Consider the following 14,085-nt stretch of genomic DNA (forward strand, 5'->3'; position numbering starts at 1 on the left):
GTCTTATATTAATATTATTTAATATATTTTAAATTGTCATATATTTTGATAATTTTTAAAATTTAAATGACATTATTCTTTTCATTGATTTTTAAAATTTAAATTTCTCTCTCTCTCTCTATATATATTTTATTAACTAATGCAATTCCTTTGATCAATTTTTAAAATATTTTATTCAATTTTATATTTTATTATCTATTATGAAAATATGTTTTGGCCATTTTTAATTATCTAGGTGGAATTATTGTAATTTCAACAATAATTATTTCTACTTTTCAACTCTTTTTAAATTTATTTTTGAACATGGATTTAAAAAATAAAACATTATTTTTATTTTTTACTCTTATTTTTTTAACAATTCATATTAATCATAAAATACTATTTTAATCATAAATTTGTTGTTGATATTTACAAACAATTTTGAATGAATTTTGTAATAAGGGTATTTTGATAAAAAAAAACTCTTATTTTAATGTTTATCATATACATTAACAAACATATAGAAAGAAAAAGTACAATTATCAATAGATTTCAAAAAAAATTAACAAATAGTCTAATAAAAATCTTGTAATACTTCCTAATCTTATCTTGACCATTCCATATCTTGGTCCGAAAAATATTCTAACCTTATTTTGATGCCTCTTATCTTGTTCATTTTAACAAACGCCCCCTTAAAGTACACAACAGTCACTTCCTCTCTTCATATTTTTATTTATTTTGAAATACTTTTTCTGCTGTATCACACAAAATTACACTTATCTCCTTCAAACTTCTACTAATAAACACCTTAACTATTTTTTGTTTTAATTTTAAATTTATCTTATTAGGTGCTAACATGTGAATGGTTAAAAAATGTTTCTACCCAAAATTTATACCAAATAAAAGAACCCGTTTGGCCCTTACACATAACACACAAAGTAAATGGTTAAATGTGTATGTATTCTCATTCCATTAACTCTTTAATTCAAATTTCGAATCAAATAACTTTATTTAAAAGAAAATAATAATAATTGTTAAAGTATACCTTAAATTTCATATTTAACCTAAGTGTGATTTCTCTTGTGATTTTTTAATAGAGAAACTATTTGTCTCTTCCCACAAATACACATCTTTATCAAATCATGTAAATCTTTTTTATTTTGTAGTTCTATTCGGTCTTACTTTTTAAAAGAAAAATATTTTTAAGCTTGATTTATTATGTTACAAGTGAATTGGGTATAAGAATTTTTGTAAAGAAGGGCACCAAATTTAATTTCATTAATTTAAAACAAACTAGAATTAATCCAAAAATCCATGTTACAATAGAAAAAAAATAGAAAACCATTATTTTGTTTGGAAGAAAAGAATTCATTAATATAAAACCAAATACAAAAAATATATACATGATGATTTTATGAGTCCATAATCAAACCTAATTATCTATTCTAATTAATTCTTTTTCATCTTGGGGCTTATAGGATCGTCTTCTCCATGCAATTTACCAGGCTTTTCCATAGTCCCATCCCCAAGAAACCTGGAAACTTCATCGGTGAACAGATCATCAAAAGTTGGTGATTGCAGCAGATTTTGCTCAATATTTTTGGAATCATTATCAGGTACTGCTACTGTTGAAATTCTTCCATTGTTTTCTCTATAATCAGATGCTGAAAGATCAGCTCCTTCAGGTACTGCCATCGTTGAAATTCCTCTAGTGTTTTCGCCATTATCAGATGCTGAAAGCTCATGGTGGTCATGTCCACTTTTCTGATCATCTCCATTTTGCACAATGTTGAATAGATCATCACAAGTAGTAAACGGTCCAGCAGCAAAATCTTCGAAAAACATGGAAACTTCATCAAGCAATGACTCGTCGTCGAGAGATAGCGACTGCGGGTTCTCATATGTGGTTCCAATATCCTCTTGTTGTGGGACTGTTGCTGCAACATTATTAATGTCCTCGAAATAGCTCACTGGCATTGCCATTGTTATTCCTTCATTATAGTTCATATAATCATCTATTGAGAGCTCATTTTTTCTAGCATTAATTTCATTATTTTTGTTCTGTAAGCAATCACCCTCCTCGTCGTCATGAAAAACTTCTTTTTTCATTAATCTGCGCCGCTTTAGACCTGGACTGTTGCTTGTTTTCCTCTTTATCACGCATAAAACATAGTCTTTGAGCTGCAAATGATCAAAACAATAAGGGAATGAAATTCAATAATATATATATAGAGAGAGAGAGAGAGAGAGAAAGAGAGTAAGGGGATTTTAAGATTAGAGTTTAGATATACCAAGATTTGATGTTGCAGTGAATCACCATGAAGACTATATTCTTTCATGCTCCAAACGTTGTCTTGATCTGGAAGAGTTTTGTTTTCATAGATTAGGCTTCGTACTCGTCCAATAAGTCTTCTTTTACAATTAAAGATATCCTCGCCCTTGTCTAAAGCTCGCCAGCAACCATTACCAACAGTTCGATTAATTCGTGAACTCTTTTGACTTTTTTTCTTGAGTTGGGTGAAGAAGTAGAAATTGTCACCATTCTGAATCATGGCAAAGATATCGAACAATTCTGACTCGTTGTAAAGGTTGCGTTCGACAATTACAGACTCTACAGGCAACGAATTTTGTGTCACCTTGTTGAGAAGGTAACCGGAGACTAAGTCTTGGTGGCTCGGTCGAAACCTAACCCCTATGCAGTGGCACAGCCAGTTCCTAAACCATGATAAATAATATATTAGAATACTATATTAATATTTTCTTAATATATTATTTATATATCTTATTTGTTAAAAATAAAAATTAATTATATTAACAACATTTTAACTCATAACTTCTAAAACATAATTAATTTTTAAAACACAATTAGTAATTTTTTCTTCATATTTATGTATAAAACTAGATTTATTTCTTAATTACAAAGATTTACCTTGCTAGATATTGATAAATATTTTATGTATATAAAACTGAAAATATATAACAAATATATTTTCTAGTTAGATAAAATATATATATTTTAAAATATAATATATATATATATTATGTATATATAAACACGAAGCAAACAAAAAATTACACAACCAAATTACAGCAAGGTTTGGCGATGAATCTCGCCCTAGAGAGAAGGAGAGAGAGAGAGACATACGCGTATTGATAATGAGGAACGTCTTCTTCAATTTGTAGTCTGCGCCGGTTTGCAATTGGGTCTCTCAATTTCCTTCTGATCACGCATAGAACACAGTTCTTCAACTGCAAAATATCAGGAAAGCTATCAAAACAATGAACATTTGAATTGTATATTATAATATATATATATATATAGAGAGAGAGAGAGAGAGAGCTTTGATCTGATGTTGCAGTGAGATGCCGCCAAGATTAAACTCTTTCATGTTCCAAGCACCACTCTCAGCGCTGTCTTTATTCTCGTAAACGAAGCTTTTAACTTGGCCGACCAGTCTGCCATGATCGTCGAAGATATCCATGCCTTTGTCAACTCCTCGCCAGGTACCTTTCCCCACCGTCCGGTCAATGCGCGAGCCCTTTTCAGTCTTCTTCTTGAGGTGGGTGAAGAAATAGAGTTTGGTGTAGTCCTCGGCTGTGGCGAAAATCTCAGAGAGTTCCATCTCGTCATAGAGGTTGCGTTCCTGGATCAAAAGAGTCTCCGCGGGCAGCGGATTCTGAGTCACCTTACCAAGAAGATAACCAGAAGCTAATTCTTCATTGGTGGGGTGAAACCCGTACCCCAGCGGCATCTTCTTCGCCAATATCATTCCTTGCATCATGCCAAGCCAATAACAGAGAGAGAGAGAGAGAGAGAGAGAGGGAGAGAGAGGAATTCTTGGATCGATAAGAGCAGAGCAGAGCAGAGCAGAGCAATATGCGTCTGTAAATTTGAAAGCTATACGTATATATAGCTAGCAGCTTTCAAACTGAGTTATAGCAGGAACTGGTTTTGATTAAATTTGGTGTTGGGTTGGCGTATTGTTTTATCTGCTTAATTAATTTGATAATGTTATGAATTTTTATGCTCATAAAATTATAAATATTTTTTTTAAAAACTAATAATAATTCTTTATAAATTATCAATAGTTTTCCAAAATTATAAATATTTCAAAAATTAAAGTGATTCTAATTTTTAAAAATTAAAAATTATAATTTTATAAAATATTTGTAATTTTACCAATAATTTTTCTAATTTTATAAACATTTAATATTTATAATTCTTAAAAGTCTTATAATTTTTTTGAAAATCAGTTGATAATTTATGAAAATATATTCATAATTCAATGAAGTGTCCAAAACATATTTTTCTCTAAATTTTTATGTCTTTTTGTTAAAATTTTAATTTTTTTACAATTTCTTATATATTCTTAATATTTAAATATCTAATCAACAAGTTATATGTGCATGCATATTGACGTAGCAATTTTTCAGTGTCTACTTGGCTCTCCTCCTCTCTCTTTGACATCTATTTTCTTTGCGACTTCAATATATATATATATATATCTAGAAATTCAATATTTTGCTTGAAATGTAAATTATATTTTTCAATATTTGCATATTTAGGTCAAGTTATTTGAGTTTTATATAAACTCAAATTCCAATAAATCATAATCAAAATCTAAAATATTGAATCTAAGATCTACTTAATTATAAAGTAAGATCAAACCAACATAACCCAATTAAATTCAGATTGAATATAAGTTGCACAGTTTATAAATTATATCAAAATTTTATAATCTATAACTACTAGCGCATCAAAATATTAAAATTTATAAAAATAAATTATAATACAAATATAATCGAACATTGGTCAATTTTTCAACACCTCCATTTTATGCGAAAACATCTTTTATTGGTTATTTTTAACTGTAAAGTCTAGAAAGTAAATGTCAATATTTTTGGGTTAAGATGTGATAAGAAAAATTTATCAATCTTTAATTTTGCTCGATTTTCAGTAAAAGGAGACTATAAGAATGATCCCCAAATGCAAGAGAAAATCCAAGTCTTGACACTGGAACCATATGCATCTACACGTAAAGATCTTTAAATTTTTGTTGAAGTTTGCCTAGAGTTTGTGCGGTAGAAGATCAGTAAAGTATGGAAGATTATTGGCTGGAAGTTATTAAACAGTTAGGATTTTTTAAACCAAAGTGTAATTAATGTAAACTTTGGGAGTCTAACTGTAATTTTCCTATAATCATTAGTTATACGGGGGTTCTGCCTCCTCTATAAATAAGAGGGAAGGCGGCAGTCTAACATCTTCCTCTCTCTTGCCAAGTTTTCTTCTTCTATTGTGAGTATTCTTTGTTCTAGAGAAAGTGAGGCATATGTATTGTGTTCTTGAGTTTTCTTGGAGTGAACAAGGACTGTACTTGAGCGATAGGATTGAGAGAGAGGTTGGGTTTTGTACTGATCAGTTTCATCCTAATAAAAGACTACTCTTGGTGGGTGTTTGAAGACTGGATGTAAGATTGCCAAAGACATTCCGAACTAAGATAAAATCTACGCCTAATGCTGTTTGGTTTGATCTTTTTATTCTATTATTTTCTTTTCTGTTGTCCATATATTCTGTTTCTATTCTTTCATTGCATCCGAGAGTGTTTGAGAGGGTTTATGTGAGGGTTTTCTCACCTAAGGTTGTAACCTAAGAGTCCTAAGGTTAACAATTTTTCTTTTATGTTTGCATGACAATGTGCATGAATTAATAAGAAGACCTCAAGTTCAGTTCTCTTTCTGTTTTTTTGCCCCCAACAAAGGTTACTCATTCACATGATTAGTTAGAAAAATTACATCAAATTCACACTTTCTCTGGGTAAAAAGACTGACAGATCAAAGCCTTCCTTTCCAACCATGCCTTTTGTTGCATTTACAGGTCTATCAAGGAGCAACTCAGGGCAGGAGATTACCACCATTATTGCAGGATCCAGGAAATGCCAGAGCCCGTTGCAAGCCAATACAGAGAAAACATGGAAAGGAGATAATCGCATCGACGATAACAACCAGGTTTTTCTGCAGCAAACATCTTGAATCTTCAGGGAGAGCCATGACCATAAAACCGGTGTCCTTCAAGTCCCACGCTATCCCACCAGTCGACATGAGAAAGAGCAAGTTTTTCTGCAATGCGTATCTCGAATATTCAAGGAAAGCCATGAGTCCATGACCATGAAACCGGCATCCTTCAAGTTGAGTTCGAGTCCTCTGCCATCTTACATGCATGATCTAGGGACAATATTCAGCAATTGTGTGAACCAAGGCAGACAAATAGCTCAGTCCCACAAAAAAAATTTGTTTTCTGTAAAAGGTTTCAAGACTTCGATCGTGAGACAGGACAGGACGGGAATATCTAAAATCTCCGTTCTTAATTTTGCAAGTTGAGCATAATTTCAACTAGAATCACTTCTTCATGCCTAGGTTGTTCATAGAAGTAAAATAAATAGAGCACATAATCATGAATTTCCAAAATCCTATTAGCACCTTCCCATTAAATTAATATGCTTGTTTTCCATGGAGTCACTCTCCCGGCCCCTAGGAGGCAGGAGCAAATCCATCTGTAACAATGCATTATGCATAATTCATATGAGAAATGTACTTGTACGCACTGAACTTGTAATCAGCTTCTCAATAGCTCCTCCAGCAGCCTCAACAAAAGGAACTCCCATTGTGGAGCAAGTTTTTAGTAAGACGAGCATTGCTCGTCACGAAACCCCAGCCTGGCATAGTAAAAGAAAACGACGTCTCAAGCCGCACTCTTGTTAAATATCTGTTGGATGTGGTCGATAACAATGTCAGCAACAATCTCAGGAGAGAATCTATTGGTCATGTCTTCCCTTGCTCTGCTTCCTCTGGCCTTAGCTTCTTCACGATTGCTCATCACACGCCTCATTAGTACTTGAAGCTTATCAACAGAAGGTTCAGCCCATCGATGCCCTCTGAATGGTCCTTCAGATACTTCACTCAGAACATCCACGGGCAATGGATAGCTATTTTCCTCTGTAATATACTCGGTCGGCCCAGACCAATTTGTTGCAATCACCGGCAATGACATTGCCATTGCCTCCACTATAGGCCGGCCCCATCCTTCCCCTCTTGATGGAAGAACAAATGCACCAGCTGCCTTGTACAATCTAGGTAAATCAACCTGAGGTATATGAGTATCTATCACATAAATAGGAGCCCAACCATTAATCGGTTTCACTAAATCAGAATTCTCAACAAAATCCAAAATCTTATTACCAAAATCTCTGTCAGAGTGATACGGATTTGTTAACAAATACAAAGCAACTCCATCCCCCATGGAGAACTCCTTCAAGTACGCCTGCAGTAGCACATCCCAGCCCTTCCTGTATTCCCACTTGAAAACACTCAAGAAAACAAAATCCTTGCCAAAATTCGAATTCGCTGAAGTTGTTGAGCCCAATACTCGAGTCCCCATAGAAGCCAGGTCTAATGGCTTACACTTATCAGGGTCAAAGAACTCAACATCAACAGGTTCAACAATTTTTACAACCTTTGATGAATCGACCCCACTTTGAACAAATGTGGATACGTGGAATTCAGTAGGAACCCACACAGAGTCCATCTGATTACACCGCCCAACATGCTCGGGACTCAACCTATCAGTCTCAAACATAGTCCGACCAATTACAAACCTAAAATCGCCATAGCCGGTTGGCGGGCATGGCAGTGTCTGAAACAAAGGAGGGTACCAAGCACCGGGCTCACTATGACATATCACAATGGTATCATCATCCAGGGGACATTCTGTTCGGTAAAGCTCAAGAGCCAAATCTTGCATCTCCTTTGGTAAACCATCCCAAAAGTCCAGATCCTCCTGATCACCATGCTGATCAATACTCAACCTAAACCTAAGGCTTTCTTTCTTTTTGTCTAGGGCTAAGATATAAGACCAAGCTTCTGAGCTATACCCACCACCCGAAACAAAAGGAGCCATCCATAGCACACAAGAACGGGATTTGGAATTAGGGTTTGGTGAAGAGTTTTGTTCGTTGGATGGCATGGCGTAAAGAAGCCTCCAAAGCTGGTAATACTCTGTGTTGATGAAACTGGACGAGATTGCTAGAAGCAAAACTAGAACTGACAACAAATACAAGAATCTGAACTTGAAGAAATGAGGGTGACTTTGCTCGCGTTGCAGAGGGTGATGCGAATTTTGGTTTTCTTGGGAATCCATTACAGTGGGGAGTCAAGAATTCACAGATTCAATCAATCTAATTCCTGGATGTGGAGATCTATCGCTACGAGAGAAGTAAAGAATTTGCAGATTCAGCATCAAGAGATAAAATCACCCATGATTATAAAACAAACGGAATGAAAACTTTCTAGCAATTCGATTGATGGGAATCGTATCAGGATGGGAAGAGAGAGTCGAGAGATTCTCCATACCTTGTGGATGGAGGAACAGTACGGACCGAAGAAACCCTCCCTCGCTGTCAACACCCATCTAACTATTTAAATGAATTTATTTTATATGTTAGAATTTTGGATTTTTTTCATTTTATCTTCCAATTATATAAAATTATTAAATTAACCCCCAAGAATAACGAATCATGTCCCGTCCCAAACTTTTTGATAAATAACATTTGGAGTAGTACTACTCTTTTTGATAAATAAATAACATTGGAGTAATACTATTGGCCAATTTTATATTTTTATTTTTATATTTTTTTTGTGTGATCAATTAAATTTTTTATTATTTTGATTATACTTAATTTTTTAGTCAATTTAATTTCTATACTTTGAGTCTTTTTTTTTATGACAATCAAGTTTTTTTGTTACTTTAATTATATCTCTAAATTTATATTTTCAAATTAATTTAATTTTCATACTTTTATGTGTAAAAAAAATAAAATAAAATAATAAAATACATGTTACACTCTATTTATTTAAAAATATAGAGAATTAAATTGACTTGTAGATCTAATGGTGTAATTAAAATAATAAAAAATTTAAGTTATTTCATAACAAAAATATCAAAATATAGAAGTTAGATTGATTTAAAAATATAAGTCCGGATGTATAATTAAAATAACAGTAAAAAAATATAAAAATAGAATTAACCAATAATATTTGGATAATATTTTTTAAAAATGATATTATTTAAGTAAAACACCCGCAAAGCAATGGAGCCAAAAGTTTAAAATGGCAATTGTGGCCGCGAATAGAAAGCTTCGTCCCTTCCACAGGTTGCTAGAGCTAAATTTTGGCATTGCCTTCTGGCGTTTGATATCTTTAGGGTCTGGATTTCGTGATCTCTTGTTTCATTTATAAGCTATTTATCGACATGGATTTGATGGCGGATTCAGGCGGCACCGGGATGGAGAAGAAGAGGGTGGTGGTAGTCGGAGGAGGTGTCGCCGGCTCTCTTGCCGCCAGAATCCTTCAAAGACATGCCAATGTCGTCCTTGTCGATTCGTAAGCTTCTCATTCTCTTTCTTGATTTTGTTGGTTCGTTCGGTCTTTTTGCTGAAATTGGAGGGACAGAAGAATCAAGATTGATATGAAGAAACTGTTGTTGTCATCTGCGAATGGATGTGTATTTGGAATTGTATTCCCTATCAGTGTAATTGGATGTGTCTGCTTTCTGAGGGCTAGTTTTGTGGTCTCCAGAACTGTGATTACCAATTTTTAATTGGAGAAATTATGTGTTTGAATGTGAAAATGAAACAGCTGGAGAATTTACAGATTCTAAATTAATTCATATGAAATAAGAGGGGAGCCTTGTAGCAACGGTAAGGTTGCTCCTTTGTGAATGACAATCACAAGTTTAAGTTGTGGAAATAATCTATTTACAAAGCAAGGGTAAGGTTGTGTAAAGAAACAATCCTCCCTCCCTTGGAAAGTGGGGAATCTTATGCACTAGGGACAAAAATATATCAAATGTAGGGTTATTGAAGTTGAAAAAGATTAAGTTTAGGTTGATCTTTTCCCATGGAATTGTATTTTCAATTCATCCTTGCCCTTTACCAGGAAGCGAATGAATTTTGCTAGTGTAACCTAGTGGTATGCATGACAGTATACTGTTTCCAACTTGGCCTATTCGTTTTTTCTTAACTGTACATGTGCAGGTACGTATGCAATTGGTGAGTAATAATGAGATCTTGGTTTTTGAAGTTAGACCTTGTATGACTTTCTAAATTTCCAATTTCATTTATTTTGTTTTTGTTTGCCTTTCAGATATATATATATATATACACATATTTTGTGTGCAGGTGTTTCATTCTGACTCTTAACCATGTTATGACAACAGGAAGGAGTATTTTGAGATTCCCTGGGCAAACTTGAGATCACGAGTTGAGCCGCTGTTCGCAGAAAAATCAATCTTTAACCACACAGAGTACCTTCCAAATGCAGAAGTTATTGTTTCTTCTGCAGCTAATATCACCGAAAGTGAAGTATTGACTGCACAAGGCCATCATATTGCGTATGATTATCTTATCATCGCCACAGGTCATGTTGATCGTGGTCCTCAATCTAAAATGGAGAGGATTAACGGTTACCTGGCAGGTAAAGTACATAAAGTTGCCCACACTACACCCCCGCCTCCCAAAAAAAAATAATAAAATAAATAAATAAATAATAATTAATAAATAAATAAAAATCTGTATCTTTGTTTATAGAATAAAAACTAGGTCCATATTTTGATATCTATATATCCACGTCATCATGTACACAAATTTAAATCTTTAATTTTCTGTTAGGAAACTTCTTGTTGCTGGGTTTGTTTTCGAATTTGTAATTGGGTAAATTTTTTAGAACTAGGATTCTTGGTTAGGAACAAACATCTCAAATCAACTCTAACAATTCTGAAATTGCTTGTAACCGGAAGTAAATGAAATCTTTTTACGCACAGTTTATAAAGCTACATATAGAAGTACCTAAATGAATAGCAAGAACTGGTCTGTGTCCTCTTTTATCACCTCACGAGGTGCCATATCAAGGTCACAAAAACACCTTATTTATGTAAATATGTGTCCACAAGATTCAAATGAAATTAAGGAACCTAGTTGTGCAAAATTTCAAATATTAGTTGTCTTTCACTGGGGAGCTCCGATACACTCACGGCTGCATTTGATGATGATCGTGAACTGGAGTTTGGGGATGGCATCTCATATGTGCATATGAGATGCTTAGGGGTGTTAGGAAATAATACATTTCTAATTTGTCATTTGGATGCTGGAATGTGTATTTATATGTAAAAGTACATACTATCGAACATTCTACCATTGGCTCTTCTTCTCTGACTTTGACCAATTTCCTTCTCTTTCTCCTCTCAGCTCAACCTTGCTAAAAAACTGATGCAATTATGAGAATGTAGGAAACTGCAGTAATGGAAAATATTTATTTTGATAAATGCCCCAAAACCCAAAAGTCAACAAAAACAAGAATTAACGTTACAATGCACGACTAAATATTTGAGAGTAGAATTGGTAAGTGGGTTACAGCGTCAGAAATGAAGAAGCACCAAACTGTTTTGGATGCATACTATATGTGGTATCTAGTTCTTGTAGGAGTAGGATTCCATTATCAAAAGTATGCACCAAAAATTGTGAACTAATGGAATGGAACGATTTTCACTTTCCCACACTTGATCCCCAACAAACTAATAAAAAATTGTAACCTACGACAATTTTTGTTACAAGTTAAACAAGAATCCAGAAAAAAAGGAAAGAAGAAGAAAAACATTGTACAGTTGATGAATATTAATTCTTTTGGGAAGAGTACTGTGGACATTATATTTAACCAACTTTTGGGGATTTTGATGGCTGAGCAGAATGGGAAGAAATGCAACTTATCATTTTGGGAACAAAGTGACTTGGCAGATGGCATGGAAGTTAATGGACCCTGTCTAATTTAAGATATAAGGAGCTCCTAATTCCTTTCTATAAACTAGTAATATATTAATGTTATTAATAAGTCCTGTATGCGTTTCTGGTTTATCAGGGTTATCAGTCATAGTAGTAGTTGACAGCAAAATGTCATAGAGATGGTTCTTCACATATTTATTAATTATTAGAAATTATTATGTGATATTATACTTTGAAGCGTCAAAAAATGCTACAGATTTTTACTAAATGCATATTTTCATTAATTTATGGCCTCACATCCCCTCCATGCATGGAATGGCAGTTCTGGCACTTGTGTTTGATCTCTATCAACTAAATCCACACCCGTTTTATAACTTATGTATTATGTCTCCAATTTGATATATTACTCTACATGGCATTACCCTATGTCAGAATAAACATCCATTGGCATTGTACTATTGTGCCTCAGGTTCAATCTTTCTACCATATTGCAGAGCATGAAAAGCTGAAGTCATCTAATTCAGTACTGATAGCTGGAGGGGGTCCTACTGGTGTGGAACTTGCTGGGGAAATTGCCGTTGATTTTCCTGAGAAGAAGGTGACACTAGTTCACCGGGGGTCAAGGCTATTGGAATTTATTGGGCCAAAAGCTGGCAAAAAAGCACTGGAGTGGTTGAGATCAGAAAAAGTTAGCGTCATCATGGGCCAATCCATCAATCTGACTTCTGTCTCGGATGGTGTTTACCAAACATCTGGAGGAGAAAGTATTAGTGCTGATTGCTTTTTTGATTGCACGGGCAAAGATATGGGTTCCCTGTGGCTCAAGCAGACTATTCTGAAGGATAGTTTGGACATTCATGGAAGGTTAATAGTTGATGAGAATATGCGGGTGAAGGGTCACAAGAATGTCTTTGGTATTGGAGATATTACCGATGTTCCTGTAAGTCTATCCCCACCTTTTCTACAGTTTTATCAGGCTTCCATGATCAGACATGGGACTATCTTTAGCCTTTGGGCTACAATCCCAAGAAAATATATTTCTCATATGGTATACTATAGCCTCTTTTCTTGCCGTAGGTCTTTTGCTCTGGTCCTCCAAAGATGGAAACATTGTTCCATCCATGATGGATTTTGTCCTTTAGCCAAATTTCTACTTGATGCACACAACACAATTACTGTCCAGCATATTCTGTTATGAATATTCAGTAAGAAGTATTATTTCGTACATTTGTGGGTGGAAATGAATATTCAATGATTTGGATTCTAACTAATCCTAGTTACTCAGGAACTAAAACAAGGGCATTCAGCACGAAGACACGCCATGGTGGCTGCCAAGAACTTGAAGCTGCTGTTATCAGGAGGAGCCGGGAGCGGGATGGCTATCTATAGGCCAGCTCGACCAGTGGCATTCGTTTCACTAGGGAGAAACCAAGCAGTGGCACAGATTTTCTGCCTAGCAATCATGGGAAGCATACCCGGGATGATTAAATCCAAGGGCTTGTTTGTGAAGAAGACAAGGAAGCGACTTGGGCTCAAACCTGATCCTGCATAGGCTGGCGCCTATAAACCAAAGGTGATCATATTCATAGATGAGCTGCCTTAAAAAGTGATTGTTACTATCTCTCTGTTAGTGTTCTTCTATTCTCAACCCACAATACCCCTTCTAAATGTAATGATCACCTTAATTTGAGGCAAAGCCTTTAAATGTATATACTAGATTTTGTGAAAGTTGTATTAGATTCTTCTTTTTCATTTTTGCTTTTTGGTTAGAGTGAGCATTTGGTTTTTTCGGTTGATTTAACCAGAATTGAATTAATTTGTAAAAGTAACCAAAATGACTGAAAAAAAAAAACAATTTAATAAAAAAGAACCAAAATTTATTTATTACAATAGAATTCAAGACAAAATTTACAAATCTAAAATTATAATCTAGCAAGTTATTTATTATTATATAATGACAAAATGATAGGTATTAACCCTAAATAACAATTATATTTTTTTATTGGATTGAAACAATCGATCTTTGAGAGTCACTCAATTTTGAGCATTTACCAAGGAAATGGTGAATGGTTGATTAATAACTTTGTAAAAAAAGCACAAGATGAATGGTTAATTCACCCTTACTTAATATTTGACTATATCAAATAAATTATTATTATTCTTTTAAATTAATATAAAAATAAAAATTTCTATATAAATCTCTACAAATTATGTTATTCATATGTCTTAAAAGAGTTTAGGTTAGACGAAAATAGAAAATGAATATAATATGAAATAA

The 14,085-nt window shown here is 33.9% G+C and overlaps 3 protein-coding genes across 3 annotated transcripts; 1 reads left to right on the forward strand and 2 right to left on the reverse strand.

Moving 5' to 3' along the window:
• Positions 1-1,406: 1,406 nt before the first annotated feature.
• LOC127794422 (uncharacterized) lies at positions 1,407-3,731 on the reverse strand. Its single transcript, XM_052325485.1, has 4 exons — positions 3,432-3,731; positions 3,125-3,228; positions 2,271-2,694; positions 1,407-2,160 (listed from the first exon to the last, which is right to left on the reverse strand). Exons 1-4 carry the CDS (start codon positions 3,729-3,731, stop codon positions 1,429-1,431), a joined length of 1,560 nt encoding a protein of 519 aa, XP_052181445.1. The 3' UTR covers positions 1,407-1,428.
• A 1,948-nt stretch (positions 3,732-5,679) lies between these two features.
• LOC127804629 (uncharacterized) lies at positions 5,680-8,428 on the reverse strand. Its single transcript, XM_052341910.1, has one exon. The coding sequence runs from the start codon at positions 8,171-8,173 to the stop codon at positions 6,719-6,721; it is 1,455 nt and encodes a 484-aa protein (XP_052197870.1). The 5' UTR covers positions 8,174-8,428; the 3' UTR covers positions 5,680-6,718.
• Positions 8,429-9,231: 803 nt separating this feature from the next.
• LOC127786829 (uncharacterized) lies at positions 9,232-13,512 on the forward strand. Its single transcript, XM_052314519.1, has 4 exons — positions 9,232-9,414; positions 10,250-10,506; positions 12,302-12,747; positions 13,093-13,512. Exons 1-4 carry the CDS (start codon positions 9,284-9,286, stop codon positions 13,357-13,359), a joined length of 1,101 nt encoding a protein of 366 aa, XP_052170479.1. The 5' UTR covers positions 9,232-9,283; the 3' UTR covers positions 13,360-13,512.
• The last annotated feature ends 573 nt before the right edge of the window (positions 13,513-14,085 follow it).

The sequence above is a fragment of the Diospyros lotus genome, chromosome 1, assembly GCF_014633365.1.
Source record: "Diospyros lotus cultivar Yz01 chromosome 1, ASM1463336v1, whole genome shotgun sequence".
Classification (NCBI taxonomy): Eukaryota; Viridiplantae; Streptophyta; class Magnoliopsida; order Ericales; family Ebenaceae; genus Diospyros; species Diospyros lotus.

What these genes read in the sequence shown, in the direction of transcription:
- LOC127794422 (XM_052325485.1), bottom strand. Translation starts at nt 3,731, where the DNA reads ATGCCGCTGGGGTACGGGTTTCACCCCACCAATGAAGAATTAGCTTCT. An exon ending in TCGACGATCATGGCAGACTG is followed by an intron (nt 3,229 to 3,431) that starts GTCGGCCAAGTT and finishes GATATTTTGCAG; the next exon opens with TTGAAGAACTGTGTTCTATG. An exon ending in CACTGCAACATCAAATCTTG is followed by an intron (nt 2,161 to 2,270) that starts GTATATCTAAAC and finishes GATCATTTGCAG; the next exon opens with CTCAAAGACTATGTTTTATG.
- LOC127804629 (XM_052341910.1), bottom strand. Translation starts at nt 8,173, where the DNA reads ATGGATTCCCAAGAAAACCAAAATTCGCATCACCCTCTGCAACGCGAG.
- LOC127786829 (XM_052314519.1), top strand. Translation starts at nt 9,284, where the DNA reads ATGGATTTGATGGCGGATTCAGGCGGCACCGGGATGGAGAAGAAGAGG. An exon ending in AATGTCGTCCTTGTCGATTC is followed by an intron (nt 9,415 to 10,249) that starts GTAAGCTTCTCA and finishes TTATGACAACAG; the next exon opens with GAAGGAGTATTTTGAGATTC. An exon ending in GAGATATTACCGATGTTCCT is followed by an intron (nt 12,748 to 13,092) that starts GTAAGTCTATCC and finishes CTAGTTACTCAG; the next exon opens with GAACTAAAACAAGGGCATTC.